Source organism: Labeo rohita, chromosome 13 (genome assembly GCF_022985175.1).
Source record: "Labeo rohita strain BAU-BD-2019 chromosome 13, IGBB_LRoh.1.0, whole genome shotgun sequence".
NCBI classification, from domain to species: Eukaryota; Metazoa; Chordata; class Actinopteri; order Cypriniformes; family Cyprinidae; genus Labeo; species Labeo rohita.
This window is the reverse complement of record NC_066881.1, coordinates 35,508,726-35,529,835: the sequence shown is the minus strand read 5'-3', so window position 1 is coordinate 35,529,835 and position 21,110 is coordinate 35,508,726. Positions and strand designations below refer to the sequence as shown.

The following is a 21,110-nucleotide window of genomic DNA, read 5'->3' as shown; positions in this document are numbered from 1 at the left end:
TGCACAGTCTGGGGTTGACGGGCGGGTGACATCTGGCGGTGAGTGGACAGCGGACACCGACCAGATTGTGAATTACCTTGTTCATTCATGTAATGAGATAATTTCCATTTTTATGATTGATTTTGACCAACCGGCCAAAAATGTATAAAATTTTAAAAAGGATACAATTATATTTTGATGTATTGTAAAATATTTAAAATTATTTCAAAAGTTGGTATTGTATCTTGTCATTTAGTTTTCTAAAGATGTGATCCACTTATCCAAAGTGTTAATGTTTAAACGAAGAATCAACAGTTCTTCATACACACTCCATGCTGAATGCATTGATAGATTATGTAACATGACATTGACCTTTAGGCCTTTTCATCAAAACACTGACTCCATGCAGTCCCTTTTTTTCCCCCCCACTTTTTTGAAGGGGGTTTTTTCAATTCTCTCGGGGTGGGGGTTATCCTATTCTTTACCTTTTTTTCTACCACATCTTTTCCTTCCCCTTTGCCTCTCTATTAATGGCTTTGGCCGAGCTCGGGAACACCAGCCTTTTTTTAAAAACCTTTTGTTCTTCCCTCCTTTAAGGTGTCCAGTGCGGTTCTGCAAATTTTAAGGGGGGCCAAAAGGGGGCCAGTGTTTCCAGAGGGGCACTTTAAAAAAATGACAACAATGATTTTTTAAAGATTATAAACTTTATTTTACTTTAAAATCATACAAACATTTATTATGTACAAGAGTGGTGCAGGTGCAAAAGGGGTGGGGCCCACAAAAAATTAAATACAGTACATTTACAAATACGTGTGTCAATTCAATTAACAAAACTCCAGCGTACAACATGAAATTTTTCGCTTCCTTAAAATTTGCAACGGAGAAATGAATCGTGCTCCTCTATCCAAGAGTTTTTTATTGTTGCTGCCTCACACCGAGCAGCGCCACAGTGTTTGGGTCCGCTTTTTTCCCATGTAAACGTGCGGAAGTTCGTTTTGGCGCCGTGTGAAAAATCGTAATAAATTCAAAATTTTTTTATTTTAGCCGGGGAGCCACGGGGGGGGCCAGGGACATCTACGGGCCCGGGCCCCCGGGCCCCCGTGTGAACCGCCACTAAAGGTGTCAATTCTCTTTGGACCTGTCAAATCAGCAGTCTTCCCTTTTGTGTGTAGCCTCAGAACTAGCGGAGACCTTTAAAGGCCTTTCAGGTGTTTTGAGTTAATTAGCTGATTGAGTGTGGCACCAGGGTCTTCAATACTGAACCATTTCACAATATTCAAATTTTTTCTGAGATACTAAATTTTGGGGGTTTTTCATTATTGTCAGTTATAATCATCAAAATTAAAAGAAATAAACACTTGAAATATATCGTCTGTGTGGAATGAATGTATCATTATACAAGTTTACTTCTTGAATGGTTTGTGAAATAAATCAACTGTTTGAAGATATTTTAATTATATGCCCAAAACACCTGTACATAAAAAACGTCTTTTCACACTCCTAAATATACTATGTTGTTTAACTTTTTACCCTTTCACAGTGGTCAAAAATAGATTTAACAAAGGAACCGTGTTTTGGTTTTAATATTCACATTTGTAAACACCCTTTTGGGGTTCTCAATCACGTTCGATGATAGCTTTCCCGTGGACTTTTGGGATTAAAAGTATCTATCCCAAAATCGGGGAACATAGCACGTCGGGGGTTTTGCCTACTCTTTTGTTTTCAAATGACTTCTTTCTTCACGTACTTTTTTTCCTACTTTTTAGTAGGTTGGGGAATTTTGGACGCACTTTAAGTAGATGAAGCCTTTTCTCTGAGGCACGACACCTTTTTTTTTTATGTGCGCTGAGGTGTCCTAAAAAGTCCCGTACAGGTGACTCCTTTAGGGGACTTCGCATTCATTTTCTACGAAGAGCGGTTTTTTTTGAATTGTAAGATATTTTTTTTTTCAGCACAGAAATGGTTTCGTTTTTGTTTGTGTTGTTTTGTGATAAAACTTTTTTCCCCGGGATCTGTTCAACTGAATGATTAGTTTGTCATTTTCCCCCGAGTAAGTTTGTGGGTCTCACTCTTCTTCTTCACTTCATCATGGATGAAACACAAACAACCCCCGATGAAGATTTTTTTCCAGGTCATCTTTAAATGCATACTATATTAACCCCAAAAACATTTTCGAGCCCTGCTTTGTTCTGATAACAGATTTAATAATGCATTGTAAAAAGCTGAAATTATCAAGAACTAAAAAATTAAAAATGCTGTAAAGATTTTTCTTTTTATTCATTTCTAATTAAAATATTCTAAGAACCTTTCTGTAAAAATGTTCAGAAAGAGAGAAACAACAGGCTTTTCAGGAAGGGTTATTTGTGTATATATGTGTATACACATCCGGAAAAAAACCATGTATTTTTACCAAAACTAAATTCTTATTCGAATGATTAATAATTAAATTACAGACAATAAACGTCATTCAAGAGTTTGAAGTATTGAATTGATTTTCTGAAATAGCTTCAAAGTCTAAGTCTACGAACCTGTTGTAAAAAATTATTTTGATTTATACCCTTAATAGGGACATATCACCTGAGATACAAACATTTACAGACGATTATGAAAAATGTAAAAAATTTTAGAGACAATGTGTGTCATATTTATATTGTTTTTTTTTTTTATATTAGGTAAATTTATGTTATTATTATTCTTTTTAGTTATTATGACAGAAAATCTGTGAAGGAACTTTGTTTATGGTTTCTGTATCAAAAGTAATATGGAAAGATCAATTTTTTACCCCAAAAAAAATTAATACAGTAATTCAAAAAGGGTTGTTTTTATAGTTCAGTTGATCAAAGGATCAGAAGCAGAGCCCGCTGTGTGTTTATGAAAAGTGACGAGCCCATAGGACATCCCTTTCATTAACGACATGATTGAAATATTTGTTATGGTGTTTTATCAAGTGATTTCATTATTTCACTGATATTTTTAAAATTTGCTCACACTGAAAAGCAAGAAAATATTTAGTGTATCTTTGAGAAATGAATGAACAACTGATCATAGATTAATAACAGTGAATGATCAACAACTACTATCACTTAGAGACTCTGTAAGAGATTAAAATATTCATATATTCATAACTAAGTCACATCACAGAATTAAAAACAGTTTAAAGTGCAGAGACTAAAGCGGAGCTGAATTATTATCTTATATTCTCCAATTACACACTTTAAATAAACAAACACTCACAATAGTATAATGTCTCCAGTTTATAATGTGGATCGTCCTTCAGATCAGAGAGTAACTTCCTACTAGAATCTCCTAGTTTATTCCCATACAGATTCAGTTCTCTCAGGTGTGAGGGGTTTGATCTCAGAGCTGAAGCCAGAGCAGCACAACCTTCATCTGTGACACCACATTTACTCAACCTGTAGAGAGATAAAAATCAAACATGTGAAACACTATTAAACAGCTTTAAAAACAAACAAACAAAAAAAACAAAACAAAACAAAACAAACAAACAAACAAACAAACAAACAAAAACACTTTGTTGCAATGAACAACAACTTGCAATTCCAATATAATTAAATTACTACATACCATGAGAAAAGAAAAAGTGCACATGCATTTCTTAATGTCAAATTACCCAAGATTCATGGGCAAATATATGCACACAGAAATGGAGAGACTGGATTAAATCAGCTTTTATCTGTTAAAAGAGTGAAAATGTAATTGTATATAATTATACTGTAATTGAATAAAAATTAAATTAATGTGATTTACCTTAACTGGTTTAACATGTTAAAAATAATCCACATGCTGGACTGTGAACTGGCAGAAGGTTCATGTGTTTAATATAAGTTTGAGTTTAGCTCTTGTCATTCCAAATGCCTTCTGAAAAATGCAATGTAATATATATAAACAACATATAAATAAGTTATAATTAATAACTATGTTGTAAATTTCAATTGTTGTCTTCAAAAGTGTGTTCAAGAATGCTGCTGTTTTGCTCCATTAACTGATGCATCAGATATTAGGAGATTTGAGCTGTTGTATATATGAGCTGCTTCTCCACTTGTTTGGTTGCTCTCGATTTCTGCTTGGTCTTTTATAGCAGTGAAGTGATTGTTCTCATTGATACTTACTGAACTGATTTGGATTCTTTAATCACAGGCAGCAACTTCTGAAGAACTTTCATATTTACAGGATTATCCTTTCTTTCAACAAATTTGTCAAGACGAAACTCATTCAGTTCCTCTTCTGATGTCAACAACACAAACACTACAGCTGACCACTGGGATGAAGAGAGTTTGACTTTATCTAAATTTCCTAATTTTAGATACTGATGTATTTCCTCCACTAGTGAACGATCACCCAGTTCATTCAGACAGTGGAACAGATTGATGGATTTCTCTGGAGAGTCAATGGTCCTGATCTTCTCCTTGATGTACTCAACTGTTTTCTCATTGCTGTCAGATCTGCTTCTTTTCAGCATCATTATTCGTTGTAGGAGAATCTGATGAGACTTCACTGACAAACCCAGAAAGAAATGCAGGAAAAGATCCAGATGTCCATTTTTACTCTGTAGAGCCTCATCCACAGCTCTCTGATGCAGATCAGATAATGAAAGATGTTGAAACAAGACCTTCACTTTAGACCGTAAACTCTGTTTGGTGATTTATTCACAGTGTTGGGAAGGTTACTTTGGAAATGTAATAGGTTACAGATTACAAGTTACTTGATTTAAAATGTAATAAGTAGTGTAACTTTTCAATTACTGTATTAAAGTAATGTAACTTATTACTTTTAATTACTTTTTGATTACTTTTCTAAATTTCTAATATTTTCAACTGTTAATTATTTTGAAACATTTAAACCAGGCAGAGTTAACCTTACAGTAGCACCAAACACTGATTACTGTCAGACTTTAAAATCCTTCATCACCTGAATTAAGATTATAATAAGTAAAGGACAACATACATCTTTATTTTGTGATAACAACTGGCTGAATGTACATTATCTCACTTATTACACAGCTGCTTGATAGATTATTTAGATGTTTCGTGTCAAAATTATTTGACATGAAACACTGATCTGAGTTGAAATATTGAACGCAAAGCTTCCATGAAGAATTCAGTTCAAATTAGACATTTTAGGGACACAGTGTAGTCACACCAGTTTTCTTACACAACATTTCACCACATAAATAATTAAGTAGTAGTAATAGTTTGTTAGTTATCTTATAATCCATTACAATGTACAAAAAAAAAAAAAAAAAAAAAAAAAAAAGGCAGCAGCTGCGTTTGTATGAAACAATAGAGCAAGTCAATGATACCAGGATGACAGAATTAAGAAATTGTACACATGATATTGAATTAAGCTTTAATATTTTATTAGCTAACCAAACGCAAAGCTTTTTTATTTTATTGATAAAATAAAAATTATCAAGCATATAGCACTGGCTTAAGTTGCCCCGAAAGAGTCTGAGCTGTGTAATAATTTAATTTAAAGCACAGCCACCACAAATTCAGATATTTTTTCCTTATAAATTTGGGCTTTTTATGCCTTTTATTGTGATAGAACAGTAGAGAGATGACAGGAAAGAGCTGGGAGGAGAGAGGGGAGCGGGATCGGTAAAGGACCTTGAGACGGGAATCGAACTCGGGTCAGCGTGAGCGCAGTTGCGCTATATGTCATAACAAGATCATAACATAAATAACATCATAACAAGAAATTGTTTAATAGCTATGAGCCTGGGTATGAAATCAAATGTTTGCATATTCTGTGTCCTAAACTCCTGAAACATTGGTGTCTCATTTTAGAGCAGTCAATGCAATTTATGAAAAAAGTCAGTTAAATCTCTAAGTGGGGGTGGGTATGTTAAAAAAATTCAAATATAATCCCCTTTGTAATCACTGCCATTTTTCAAAAGTAACTGTAATTTAATTACATATTTTTTTCTCAGTAACTGTAACTAATTACAATTACATTTATTTTGTAATTAAATTACGTAATTCCGTTACATGTAACTAGTTACTCCCCAACACTGTTTATTCAATCACATTTCTGTTGTGGTTTGTCCAGGAGAGGTGCACATATAGAGCTGCTAGATGTTCCTGAATGCTCAGATGAACAAAGCAGAAGACTTTCCCCTGATACAAGCCAAACTCCTCTCTGAAGATCTGAGTGCACAATCCTGAGTACACTGATGCTTCTGTCACATCAATGCCACACTCTCTCAGGTCTTCCTCATAGAAGATCAGGTTGCCTTTCACAAGCTGCTGAAAAGCCACTTTCCCCAGTTTGAGGATCATGTCTTCATCTGTCAGCTTCTTCTCATAGTCCTTCTCACGTTTGATGTTGGTCTGAAGGATCAGGAAGTGTGTGTACATTTGAGTGAGAGTCTTGGGAATCTCTCCACTCTCTGCTCGACTCAACATCTTCTCTAGAACAGCGGCTGAGATCCAGCAGAACACTGGGATGTGGCACATGATGTAGAGGCTCCTTGATGACTTCAGGTGTGAGATGATCCTGTCGGCCAGACTCTGATCACTGATTCTCTTCCTGAAGTATTCCTCCTTCTGTGGCTCATTGAAGCCTCGTACCTCTGTCACTCGATGGACACACTCAGAGGGGACGAGATCAGCTGCTGCTGGTCTGGAGGTGATCCAGATGAGAGCAGAGGGAAGCAGATTCCCCACAATGAGGTTCATCAGCAGCACGTCCACTGAGGCTGATTCTGATATATTACACAGTTTCACTTTACTCTTAAAATCCAGAGACAGACGACACTCATCCAGACCATCAAAGATGAACAACACTTTATATTCATCACTGGATATTTTCATTTCTTTAGTTTCAGGGAAAAAGACATGAAGAAGATCTGAAAGACTGAGTGTTTTGTCCTTCATCAAGTTGATTTCTCTGAAAGGAAGTGGAAATATGAGCTGGACGTCCTGATTCTCTTTCCCTTCAGCCCAGTCCAGGATGAACTTCTGCACAGAGACTGTTTTTCCAATGCCAGCGACTCCCTTTGACAGCACAGTTCTGATGGCTTTGTCTTGTCCAGGTAAAGGTCTAAAGATGTCATTGCATTTGATGGCTGTGTCCTCTGTTGCTGCTCTCCTGGATTGTGTCTCAATCTGTCTCACCTCATGCTCATTACTGATCTCTCCACTCTCACTCTCTGTGATGTAGAGCTCTGTGTAGATCTCATTCAGGAGTGTTGGGTTTCCCTGCGTCGCTGTTCCCTCATACAGACGCTCAAACTTCTTCATCAGATTTGATCTAAACGTGTTGAGGACCTCATGGCTGGAAAATTAAAATACCACATTATTACATGAGTTACAGAGGTAAATGTACAGAGCAAAATGTTTTTTATGTTTTCTGTGTCATGAGACACTGAACATATCATACGGTTTATTATCAGTATTAATGATGTATTGAATAATGTGTGATTATGCATAACATTAAAAAAAAAAAAAACACAGTTTACCTTACACTGGGATACGTGCTGTCTTGTTGATTTGTAGGATGGTCATATTCCTTACAGACGGGTTTTGTTTCAACTGATCTGGGTGGCAGGATTTACCTCGAAAAAAATAAAAAACTCTGACATTGGTGAAAAATATCCAATTATCATAATAACAGTTGTGACTATTAAAATGCACCTGCTCAAGGTCACAACTGTAAAATATAAATACCTTTTAAATAAATGTAAATAAATAAATAATTCTACCCTGTGCTCTATATCTGCTCATTGTCATTACATTTACTGCATTTCCTAGCCAGACTTCTGCTTATATTTATTATATTATATTTAACTTATTACAGTGTTGTCCAATTATGACAGTTTTATTTATAAATTCTTACTATGATCGTATCTTTTACAAAACAATGTAATACTTGAGCTTAAACCTTGTGTCATCACTCTTAAAATTAACTGGACGATCCAAAGAAGCATCACTCCTCATAGACACACAGCTGGGCTCTGGTTCTGATCTCTTCTGATCAATGGAACTATAACAAATAATCTTTTCAATTACTGTATTAACATTTACTTTTGATCTACAAAAAATTACCATCTTTTCATCTTTACTAAGTTGATACAGAAACCATAAAGTTATTACATAGACTCTGCCATAAGTAATATAAAAAAATCATAATAACATGAATACATCATATAAAATAAAAACACAATATAAATATGACACACAGCTCTGACTCTGATCTCTTCTGCTGAACAGAACACTTCATACGGAGGTTCTATTGTCTTAATGTTTTCATTTTCTTTTTTAACTTCACAAAAAAAAAAAAAAAAAAAAAAAAACATTAAAGGGTATTTATTGTGAAAATTATTTACATCTGGTGACTTTGTTCCTAAATTGTTTCATTGTGGGAAAATACTCACCCTCATAAAAAGTTGATTTATTATCTCACAAATTTACAATATTTGCAGGGGACTTTCATGTTTAAAAAGTTGTTAAGTGTTAACTTATGTTTATATTGAAAGGTTATGAATTACATTTTTTTTCTTTTTTCATAATTTGTCTGTAAATGTTTGTATCTCAGGGGATTCATCGCCCTTTTAGGGATATAAATCAAGATATTTTTGATATGTGGACTGTGTAGTCTATTAACTGTGGACTTTGTGTTTTCAGAAAATCAGTTCAATACTTCAAACTCTTAAATGAAAATTTATTATCAATCATTTAATTGTTATTCATTTAGCTAGCAATAATAAATTTAGTTTAACTCAACAATACATGGATTTTTTTTTCTGGCGTCTATATATACTAGAGTTGGAGTACTCGGACTCGAGCCCGGTCTCGAATACAATTTTTAGGCGACTCTGACTTTTCACGGACTCGGATGCATTTTTACTCGGACTTGAGCCTTTCGGACTCGGAAAATATGCCGAGTCCATCCGAGTCTAGAGACAGTTGACGGAAATGTCCATGACTTGATGCATTATCACGAAAGTGACATTCAGTATTTGCAAGTGTCTTGTCCAGTAGGCTACTTAAAAGCCAACGGGTTTATCTGTGTTTATCTCTCACAGCTCACACTACAGGATTTTTAAAATCCTAACCGATTATGAAATCTGGTTGCAGCGCACACATAAGGAGAATCTTTGCGGATTATCTTCCCTGAAATCTTAAACATGCACACACTACAAGATTCGAAAATTGTGGCGCATCACACACTACAAGATATTATTAAGATTATCACGAAGGAGGGATCGCCTCACGTGATCTTACACAACAGATCGTTATTTCAGCAACTAATGTTTACAATTTATTGTTATTATTATTATTATTATTATTATTATTCATTTTGTTTATTTGAATGTCTTGTTATAATTGTATATGTTTTGTTGTAGTTTATAATAAAAAAAAACAAAATACAAAAAAAATATATATATATATTTACAAATGTTAGTTAACTGTTATATGCTTTAACTGTTTTATATCTATAGATTTTACTTTAGGCAGGTCATGATTTGAGAAGGCAAAACATTAATCAAACATTGATTAAACATAATCTATGATCAACTCACTGTCTGCCGCTGATCGCTTGGTCGTTAATTTAAAAAAAAAAAATCTTATATTTAACGAACAAAAAGTGCTCCAAACGTTTTTCTAAATTAACTTAATAAAAAACCGAAACGAAATATAATCACTTGCCATTACATACAAAACTGAACTATTTTAATTGCTAAAACAGTAGTATAAGCTGTTTTGGGAGAAGGAGAAAAAAGATGGGCTCGGGTTGGACTCTGGCCGCATGGAGCATTGCTTTCCTTGCTCCATGCGGTTGTGGTATGTTTTCAACATATTATACAGACAGTGTTACTTCAAAAAAAAAAAAAAAAAAAAAGAAGCAGTTTCCTCCATCTCCACTATCCAATGGACCGTACAGCAGCTGTTTTGCGGTCGGGCATTGGCTGTTGTTAAAGTACTGACGTAATCATAGCCCTGATCATCCCGATTTAAAATCCTGAATATCAAACATGTTTGATATGATCGGGGCGGACCCGATTTGTGTGAGAGCAGACCGGGAGCTGCAAGATTCTGTGAACATCTCACATTACCAGATAATCCGTGCCGAACATCGGGACCGATCGAGGTGCTCCACAAGATTTTTGCTCCGATTCTCGGGAGGGGAAAATCGGGGCAAAATCGGGCTAAAAATCCTGTAGTGTGAGGCCTGCTTAACAGTCAAACAAGGGGTATTTAGTCTTATATTTTGGATTCAGCTTAAAGTAGGTTTTTATGCAACCGAATTTAGAAAAATATTGACCGGTCTTGAAGAAAAAAATTAGATAACTAACTTTTAAGACTAGTCTAAACGTTTTATGAAACCTGCCCCTGGTCTTAAGGCGGGCGTACACGGTGCGATTTTTGAGGTCGTACGAGCTCGCATGCGATTTTTTTGGTTATCGGAGGAAATCGTCTCTTCTCGTATGGTCGGGGCTCGTATGGTGTGTGAGAAATTACGAGACGAGCAGAGTGCCTTACGAGCACTTCACGACCTTACGATCATTTTTAAACATGTCAAAAAACTTCGGGTGCTGTCGGATTGAAAGCGTGACATGTGTGCTGTTGAACGAGCCGATTTGTTGAGCAAACTGGAAAGGACCAATCAGAAGCTAAGAAAAGAAAACCATATAGCAAAAGTCCTGAAGGCAGTTTTATGATTCTGCATTACTGTTCTTCCACAACAATAGAACATGTAAGTTACAGTATGTATACAATAATACCTGAACTATCCAGCATTTTAACATGTATAAAAACAACGTCACAAATTGCAGAAACTTGCATGACACGCAATGATTGTGTAATTTACATCTTCCACGACGACGATTAGGAAAAGAAAGTCTGCCCTTCAGCCAAACTCTTTGCCATGCCCTTCGTTTTCTTTTCTTTTTTTGTTTTTTCGCAAGCCATTGCTGCCACAAAGGAAAGGATCTCTTCCTCGGAGTCCATGTTTTTGGCGCGGAACTTCGTGAATGTGATTGCCTCCGAAATCGGCAGGTTTTAAAATCGTGCCGTCTACCACTGCGTCCGTAAACAAAGTCACTCGTGACGTGTGCGTGGCCATACGGTCTTCCGACTGTCCGAATTCGCACCGTGTACGGCCGCCCTTAGTGACTTAAATCGGCCTCACACTACAGGATTTTTAGCCCGATTTTGCCCGATTTTCCGCTCCCGAGAATCGAAGCAAAAATCTTGTGGAGCACCTCGATCGGTCCCGATGTTCGGCACGGATTATCTGGTAATGTGAGATGTTCACAGAATCTTGCACCTCCCGGTCTGCTCTCACACAAATCGGGGCTGCCCGATCATATCAAACATGTTTGATATTCAGGATTTTAAATCGCGATGATCACGGCTATGATTACGACAGTACTTTAACAACAGCCAATGCCCGACCGCAAAACAGCTGCTGTACGGTCCATTGGATAGTGGAGATGGAGGAAACAGCTTCTTATGTTAAGTTATTTTATTTTGTATTTTATTGTTTTTTTTATTTATTATAAACTACAACAAAACATATACAATTATAACAAGACATTCAAATAAACAAAATGAATAACAATAATAATTAAAAAAAAAACATTTGTAAACATTAGGTGCTGAAATGACGATCTGTTTTGTAAGATCACGTGAGGCGATCCCTCCGTGATGATAATCTTAATAATATCTTGTAGTGTGTGATGCGCCACAATTTTCGAATCTTGTAGTGTGTGCATGTTTAAGATTTCAGGGAAGATAATCTGCAAAGATTCTCCTTATGTGTGCGCTGCAACCAGATTTCATAATCGGTTAGGATTTTAAAAATCCTGTAGTGTGAGCCAGGCTTTATCACTGTAGCATCTTAATCTTGTAAATTAATATGCTAATTCATTTGGATAAGACCGTTGCTTGTCATGTGTGTTGATGTAAATACTTATTCGGGCTTTTATCGGCATATTAATAACTATTATAACGAGCACACTGGAGCGCTAAAACAGCGCACACAGTGTAATTTGACACCGCTAGCAAGCAGCAGCAGCCCGGTCTGTTTATTGAAGCTGCATTTTGTGCTCATAGGTGAAAAAACTCTTGTTTAGTTTTGTTTCCTATTGCCTCAGACAATTATATAGTTTACATAGATTGTATTGTTCTATCTTTTTGTTTTTGTCATTGTATAATATTACATGTATATTTTTCATCTTTATTTGTTCTTTGACAGAAACCATATTTTGTACACATCCACACAAATTAATAAACATAGAGATTGGAAATGTTCACTCTGGAGTACCTGCAGTTATTTCTAACCGAAGAATTAGGCCAGCTGAGTTCCAACCACCAAACTGCGCACAGAACATCCCACACTCTGTAAGAGATTAAAATATTCACTAAGTCTCATCACAGAATTAAAAACAGTTTAAAGTGCAGAGACTGAAGTGGAGCTGAATTATTATCTTATATTCTCCAATTACACACTTTAAATAAACAAACACTCACAACAGTATAATGTCTCCAGTTTATAATGTGGATCATCCTTCAGATCAGAGAGTAACTTCCTACTACAATCTCCTAGTTTATTCCCATACAGATCCAATATTCTCAGGTGTGAGGGGTTTGATCTCAGAGCTGAAGCCAGAGCAGCACAACCTTCATCTGTGACACCACAATCACTCAACCTGTAGAAAACAATGACACAGTGTGAATTGTAGTTGAAGTGTCTGTAGTTTGTTATTGACTCTGGTCTCAGAGCAGGAGAGGAGATATAATGACAAGCATTGCCACAAACTGCTGCTGATAGAATGAGATTTATGCATGTTGATGCTCAATGGTGCTGTTTGAAACTGTCATGTGCTTCAGGACTGAACAGACACACAGAGCTGAATGTGAGATATTGTTTCATAGTGATATAAGGACGGATCTGTCTAGAGAAACAGTCACTCACACCTCTAATAAACACCTACAGGAGGACATTTGCTTCACAGGAGCCACGTGTTCCCCATTACATCTCATTTATTAACTCTTGTGATCAAACACTTGATCATTGTGTCATGTTTAGTCTCATCTGGCATCGGTCTCATCTCATAGAAATGTGTTGAACTCAGATTGTGAATTAGTTGTGTTGTGTTTTTTTTGTCGGTGCCGACAGCATTGTGCGCAGCGCGCCAACATACAGTGCCGTTGCGCTCTGGGCGTCCCATGTTCCAATCCCAACTTGAGGACCTTTCCTGATCCTGCCCCCATCTCTCTCTCCCACTTTGCTTCCTGTCATTTCTGATCTGTCCTGTCATAACAAAGGCAAAAATGCCAAAAAAGAAAGCGTTGTGTTTTTGTGATACCTTTTTAAATGGTTTATGTGACTTTGATTCAATAATATGGAATACATGGATGGCATTTGTAATGGCAAAATTGCCTGTTCATAATATTACAAATAATGCAAACATGTTCAAGTCTGTAAATAAGTCTAAAATAACTTTAGCTGCTGAGTTATCCACTAACCTAGTTTATAAGATATTTTGTCATAGATTATTAATATACATCTTTTTTCATATTTATTTTTTATTTTATTCTTCTTATAATGAATTAGTCTGTATTTAGCTGATTGTGAAAGAGTGATTAAGAAAACTGCACTGGTATTGGATCATGGTCTTTATCAGTTAATACTGAACCTCAGGTATCAGAATCAGTATTGGAGGCAAAAAAGATGGATTGGAGCATCCCTAGTTCATTGTGCAATTACAGTTGACAGAAATGCATGCAGACAGTTTCTGTTTGTGAGAAATTGAAATTGTTCTGTGTTGACCAAGATTGTATATTGTTTATCTTCAGGTGGATTTTTCACTTGATGGTATTCATGTACTTGCTTCTGTAACAAATGCAAATATCATCTACATATAAACTACAGTGAACATCAGAACCAATGATTTTTGCAATGATGTTTGTTTTAATACTAAAAGGATGAGGCTGAACACTTCATACTTAATTTAAATGTGCTTCATGTGTGAGTCGTATATGATCTTACCACAGTATCTCCAGTTTACAGTACGGTTTCTGTAGTGCATCAGAAAGCAGATTCACTGAATCTCCTAGTTTATTCTCAGACAGATTCAGTTGTCTCAGGTGTGAGAGGTTTGATCTCAGAGCTGAAGCCAGAGCAGCACAACCTTCATCTGTGACACCACAATTCATCAAGCTGTAGAGAACAATGACACACTCTTCACCCTCTCAGATCAGATCAGTTTAGCTGTGAAGCCAATATTAAAGATAAAGCACAAACTTAAAGCACAAATCAGGAAATATGGAATACATGGACGGGATTTGTAATGGCAAAATTGCCTGTTCATAATTTTAATAAATAATTTTAAGTCTTTTAATTCTGTAGCATATATTTATATATAAATATACTGTTTTTTATTAATGGATTTTTTGGATCTTACCACAGTCTCTCCAGTTTACAGTGAGGATTCTGTAGTACATCAGAAAGCAGCTTCATTGAATCTCCTAGTTTATTCCCAGACAGATCCAGTTCTCTCAGGTGTGAGGGGTTTGATCTCAGAGCTGAAGCCAGAGCAGCACAACCTTCATCTGTGACACCACAATATCTCAACCTGTAGAGAACAATGACACACTCTTCACTCTCTCAGATCAGATCAGTTTAGTTGTGAATCCATAATTAAAGATAAAGTACAAACTTAGAGCACAAATCAATGTTTGATGGATCATTGGACTGAGGTCTAAAATATCACAGAACACAAATCTGTTTACAGGTTTCTCCTTCATCACCAAGGATAGTAAAATCTGAGATCACCTGCATTAAGAGATATTGTTTGTATGTTGCAGTCCAATACAAAACATTACATAATAACATCCATCAATTTTCCAATTCGCTTCATCCTCTGCAGGTTTGTGGGGGGCTGGAGTCTATCCCAGTGTCTCGGGTCACAGGTGAGGGACTCCCTGAACGGATGACCAGTCCATCACAGGACTCACAAACAGACACACCTGTGGGACATTTATACTGTCTAATTCACCTGCTGCATGTTTTTGGATTGTAGAGGAAACCCACATAAGGCTGAGAAAGGCCTCCTGGCTCGGGAACTCAAAGTGGGGAGTTTTTTGCTGTGACACAACAGCGCTACCCACTGAGCCACCCTGCTGCCCCATGTAATAACACATTCATTGTTTATGATTATATTTATTATAGTAAATGCAGCCTTATTGGGACCCTACTTGTAGCTTTCACTTAAGCCCACTCCTACACCTACTCCTAACCCTAACCATGTTTAACCTGTGAAGCTCCATGAAGAGAGTCACTGTTTTGAGAATGGAGAAAATATGAGCTGCACATGATTGATCTGCCAGCCTGCCTGATCAATTAGAAGGACTATTAAATAAACATTAGGCACTTTATTCTCACTATAAAATACCTGTCAGACACTTTAGTTCCATTTTTTGAACATTTAACTTTTGTTTAACCCTTGTGCGTCAATTTTAAAAAGTTACACATAAGTTCATAATGGACAAAAATGTCCATGTCAATATATAGAGGTTATAGAGGTTTATGAAAATGATTTTTGAGTAATATTTTTTATATAAAATATAAATTTTATAAAACAAATTGAACTAAAAAAAAAAAATTATAGAAAAATCAAAGCATAAATCTAAACAAAATGTGTTTCAAATTTGAGGTTGATATCTCAAAAAATGAACTTTTAGTAAGATGGGATTTTTGTTTTCCCATTAGATTCCAGCAAAGCTCCGCTGGCATACACAGCGGTGGGATTTGTGAGTCGCAGTATTTCTCTCTCTTAAACATTACATGTGCGCACACACAAACAATGTTATTTAAGACACACACACAAACCACACTCTGATATCCATACCAACACACCCACACAATTATAGCTGCATAATTTATCCAATTGACTCTATAATATGCATTAGCAGAAAAATAAGCAAGTAAAATATTCCAATTTTAAAGCCTTGACAACACAATGAAAGCCTGTTAACAAATATTGCATCATTTTATAGTTAAATGGCCCTGGGATTAGAAATTTGTCCTTAAGGTCCTGAGAGAAACTATTTTTTGTACTTAGTGTAAAATAGATTTATTAAAGGAAATGAGGGTGAAATATTTAAATTCCAATAAAAATACACACCTGTGCCAAAATTTATGCAGTTGGCATCAACACAGGCAAAATGATTAAAAAAACAAAAAACAAAAAACAACAACAACAGTCCAAAGCTAAACCCACTGTCCTTCCTCTCCCACTTACAGTATGGGACTGTTTTCTTTTGTTATTTTATCTGGTGGATGTGCACTGTGTGTAAACAGATAATACATCTAAAAGAAAATAGGTTAAAGGGAACACCGAAGTCCACACATGTACAAGAAACAAAGTTGGTCACACAATTATTTCTTTAACCTTCTGTACATCTTGATTGACAATCAAAAAAAAGTATTCCTTTTGTATTCATTATCTACTTTTTACATTTTAACACTTGTCATTGTGTTTTCCGAATTGATTTGTGTTTAGATTTGCCACAGTGTTTAATTTTTTTTGTTTGTTTGTTTGTTTTGGATTTGTAATGTTGTTCTCAAAATTGTCATTCATTTTGCACTTCACATACAGTATACTTTACAGTGTGTCATATATGATCTTACCCCAGTATCTCCAGTTTACAGTGAGGATTCTGTAGTACATCAGAAAGCAGCTTCACTGAATCTCCTAGTTTATTCACAGACAGGTACAGTTCTCTCAGGTGTGAGGGGTTTGATCTCAGAGCTGAAGCCAGAGCAGCACAACCTTCATCTGTGACACCACAATCAATCAACCTGTAGAGAACAATGACACACTCTTTACTTTCTCAGATCAGATCAGTTTAGCTGTGAATCCAATCTTAAAGATAAAGTACAAACTTAAAGCGCAAATCAATATGTTTAACGGATCATTGGACTGAGGTCTAAAATATCACAGGACAACCCAAGTCTTATTTAAGCAGGATAAATATATATTTTTTATATGCACTACTTCTCTGTGTTATGCAAAATGTCAGTCTTATGCAAAATCTGTCATAATTCAAGTTTAGTGTTAAGTTTACTTTATTTATATAGCACATTTAAAACAGCCACAAGACTGACCAAAGTGCTTTGCACTTAGAAACATCATCATAAAATTAGGAGTACACAATTACAGCCAAAGAGAGAGAAAAACAAAAACAAAACACAAATAAGAAATACAGTAGGCAAAGTAAAGCCTAATAGGCCAGTGAAAACAAATGAGTTTTTAAAAGTGATTTAAAGATAGTCAGGCTAGGAGCCATTCTGATCTCAACTGGCAAGTCATTCCAAAGACAAGGCCCAATTACTGAAAAGGCACGGTCACCTTTACGCTTGAGTCTAGAATGTGGAATTAAGAGGAGGTTCTGGTCGCAGGATCTCAAACTTCTCAGGGGGGTATACTGGTGCAGCAATTCAGATAAGTAGATGGGTGCTTGATGGTACAAAGATTTAAAAATAAATAATAAAATTTAAAAAAAAGTGTATTCTAAATTGGACAGGCAACCAGTGAAGGGCCTTCAAGAGCGGAGTGACATGATCCCTTTTTTTCTTTTTTAAAAGAAATTTAGCAGCGGCGTTCTGGACCAATTGAAGACGGGCAATTTGAGATTTAGAGATGCCACAATATAAAGAGTTGCAATAGTCTAGACGCGATGTAATAAAAGCATGAACGGCCATCTCCAGAGTCTTGTCCGTGAGAAAATGTTTGATTTTTGCAAGTGTGTGGATGTATGTAGATCCAATCACGGTAGAAATTTGTTTATCGAATTTTAACGTGCCATCTAAATGAACACCCAAATTCCGTACCTGTGAGGACCTAAAAGCTGATAAAGGTCCTAGCTCAAAATCAGAGGCCTTCATATTTTCTGATGGACTGAAAACTATCACCTCAGTTTACTCTTCATTTAAGGATAAGAAATTTTGACATAACCAAGATTTAACTTCATCTAAACAAGACAACAGAGCATTCATGGCCAAAGGATCATTTTTCTTAAAAGGTAGATAGATTTGTGTGTCATCAGCATAAAAGTGAAATGACATCCTGTGTTTCCTAAAAATGGAGCCTAGAGGTAGCATGGGCAGTGAAAATAAAGTGGGGGCCAAGACAGAGCCTTGTGGAAGACCACAGGAGAAAGAAAAAGTGGAAGAGAAGAATTCTCCTAGCCTAACCACATATTTCCTATCAGACAAAAATGACTGAAACCACTTTAAAACTGTGCCAGAGAGACCCACACAAGATTCTAGTCTATTTATTAATGTAGAATGGTTGATAGTGTCAAAAGCAGCTGATAAATCTAAGAGAACAAGGACAACAGAGTCCCCCGTATCAGTGACTAAAAAGATGTCATTTAACACTCTCAAAAGGGCTGATTCGATACTGTGGGCAGCCTTAAAACCAGATTGAAAGTGCTCAAACAAACTGTTTAAAGCAAGAAAAGACTGAAGTTGGAAAAACACAATCTTTTCCAAAACCTTAGAAACAAATGGTAGAACAGAGATAGGGTGATAATTTTTTAAAACAGACAAGTCGAGTGAAGGCTTCTTGAGGATAGGTGTGACAGTAGCCACTTTCAAATGAGCGGGAACCACGCCTGTTGAAAGACACTTATTAAAAAAGGACACTAGGCCCGGTCCAACCGAATCAATTTGTTTTAAAAATCTAGGATGGAAAACATCATATGAAGAAGAGGATGGTTTCAATTTCGCAATATTGTCTTTGAGTGACTGAAGAGAAACTGGTTCAAAAACATTCCAAATATTCCATAATTGATGAGACTATTCACTACATGAGAGCAAATTCTAGGGATTTAAACTTTTTTTTTTTTTTTTCGCAAATATGGCCATTTTGAATTGCAAATATGGTATCATTTACACCATTTATGCAATTCCTAACTGAATGTACCGAGACAAGAAATCTGCATTTTCTATATATAAGGCATACAAATAAAATTGAGTGTGTGTATATTTTTAAATATTATTTGCAAACAGTTCAGAATGATCCCTTCCTAACTCGAATTTGGAATAGAATATGGAATTATAGCGCTAGAATTATATTGCTCAGTCAAATATAGAATTTATTTGAAATATAGATCTATTTAAAGCTTCTTGGAGGCCTCTTTTCAATCACCTGTTTAAAATTTCCAATAACCATGACACCACTTGAAACTTTGTAATTGCCATTTTGTTTAACTTCTGTGTCAATGTTAATATGCCCATGTGTGTGGGTTTTTAGTAACATATTTAAATATTTTCTGTGTTTCTCAATTATTTGTCAAAACTAATGTTGACACTTGCAAAATCTATCTGATCTCTATCTCTACTGTCACTTTTCCATAGTATCACCCTTGCTTTAAGGTTAAATTACCCAGGTAGTTTATTATTATTATTATTATTATTATCATCATTATAGTAATAATAATAATATCACACTGAACAAGAATCTGTTTTGACCTCCTTTACCTTTACCAAGTGCAGTGGTTAACTGCAAAATTGAATCTATCTGAAAGAGATGTTTTTTGTTTGTTTGTTTGTTTGTTTGTTTTTCATACATGTGAAGGTGTGTTTTGTCCTGTGATTGGACTGTTTGTGTGCCTGAAAATCCAAAATTAAATCAATAATATAATATAGAAAGAAAAAAAAAAAAAACTCCAGCTGGTCCAAAATGCAGCAGCTAGAGTTCTTACTAGAACCAGAAAGTATGACCATATTAGTGCAGTTCTGTCAACACTGCACTGGCTCCCTGTTAGACACTGTATACATTTTAAAATGTTGCTAATTACCTATAAAGCCCTGGTTTAGCTCCTCAGTACTTCTGCAGTAGCTCTTATTACACTATTACACTATATTACACTATCTCTTTAACCTGGCTTAGACATAACACACTGAAACATTTCTATAACTTCAAATCCATTAAAGGATTGTTAGGCTGCATTAATTAGGTCAGCCGGAGTTGGGAAAACTTCCCATAACACCCGATGTACTTGTTACATGGAAAGACGAACGGCATCTACGCTAATATTAGTCTGTTTTATTTTTATTCCGAGGTCACCGTAGCCACCAGATCCAGTCTGTATTCAGACCAGATGGTGGATCAGCACCTAGAGACGACCTCTACAGCCCTGAATGTCAGTGGAGACCATGTCAACTAGATGAGCCCTTAAGACAGATCCCTGGCGAAGACCTCGTCCCCTAGACGGCCATTGGTACAAGACCACGAGAATCAGACGAGTCCACTGCTCACTCTTATTTGTTTTGCAGCCTGGAGTTAAATCACGTCCTGTTGGTTTTATCTGGACAGAGGTGAACTGGCCCCCTGACTGAGCCTGGTTTTTCCTCCATTTACATCACCGATGGAGTTTTGGTTCTTTTCCACTGTCGCCTCTGGCTTGCTTAGTTGGGGACACTTGTGCAATGTGCAATATTGATGGCACAAATACTATTTGAACTGAATTGAGCTGGATGATGACTGATCACTGAATCAATGATGAACTGACTTTAACTGAATTATGGACACACTGTTTTCCTGTTTAATAATGTAAAGCTGCTTTAACACAATCTGTATTGTAAAAAGCGCTATATAAATAAAGGTGACTTGCGCTCTTGACAGCGTCAACAAATTTCTTTTTAAAATGTGTTTTTGTAGCATTGAGCAATGTAGCCAATCACAGACATATCTGTTGATTTCTTAAACACCTGTGATTGGCATGCAATATTTATTGACTATGTTAGCTGTTAGCTCTGTTTTCTGGAAAAGAGGAGTGAATGAATTTGAAGAATGAGATCACTGATGTTGAGGAGCATAAAGAGTAAGTCATCATCACGAAAGCATGTGTGCATTGAGTGACACAGAGAAGCTGGGAAAGCTGCAGACTCAGCAGCACAAACAAACAGTTGCATTACCCAAGCTGATTATCGACAAGTGTAATGTTGAAATTAGTCAGTGGCAAGACTTTTCAGTTCAAAACAAGAAAGATTCGCTGAGCAAAACAGAGAAGTTTCAATAGCAATAGCGGGACTGCTGTTAACAGACAGTAAGTGCGATCACACGATTGGAAGGAAAGACCTGCTTATAA

At 36.0% G+C, this 21,110-nt stretch overlaps 1 protein-coding gene across 1 annotated transcript in view; it reads right to left on the bottom strand.

Annotated features, from left to right (window-relative positions):
- LOC127175364 (NACHT, LRR and PYD domains-containing protein 12-like) overlaps positions 1–21,110 on the bottom strand; it is a 49,687-nt gene that overhangs the window by 11,505 nt on the left and 17,072 nt on the right. The window contains exon 8 of the mRNA XM_051126395.1: positions 16,642–16,812. Coding sequence (XP_050982352.1) covers positions 16,642–16,812 — 171 coding nt within the window. The remainder of the gene's footprint in view (positions 1–16,641; positions 16,813–21,110) is intronic.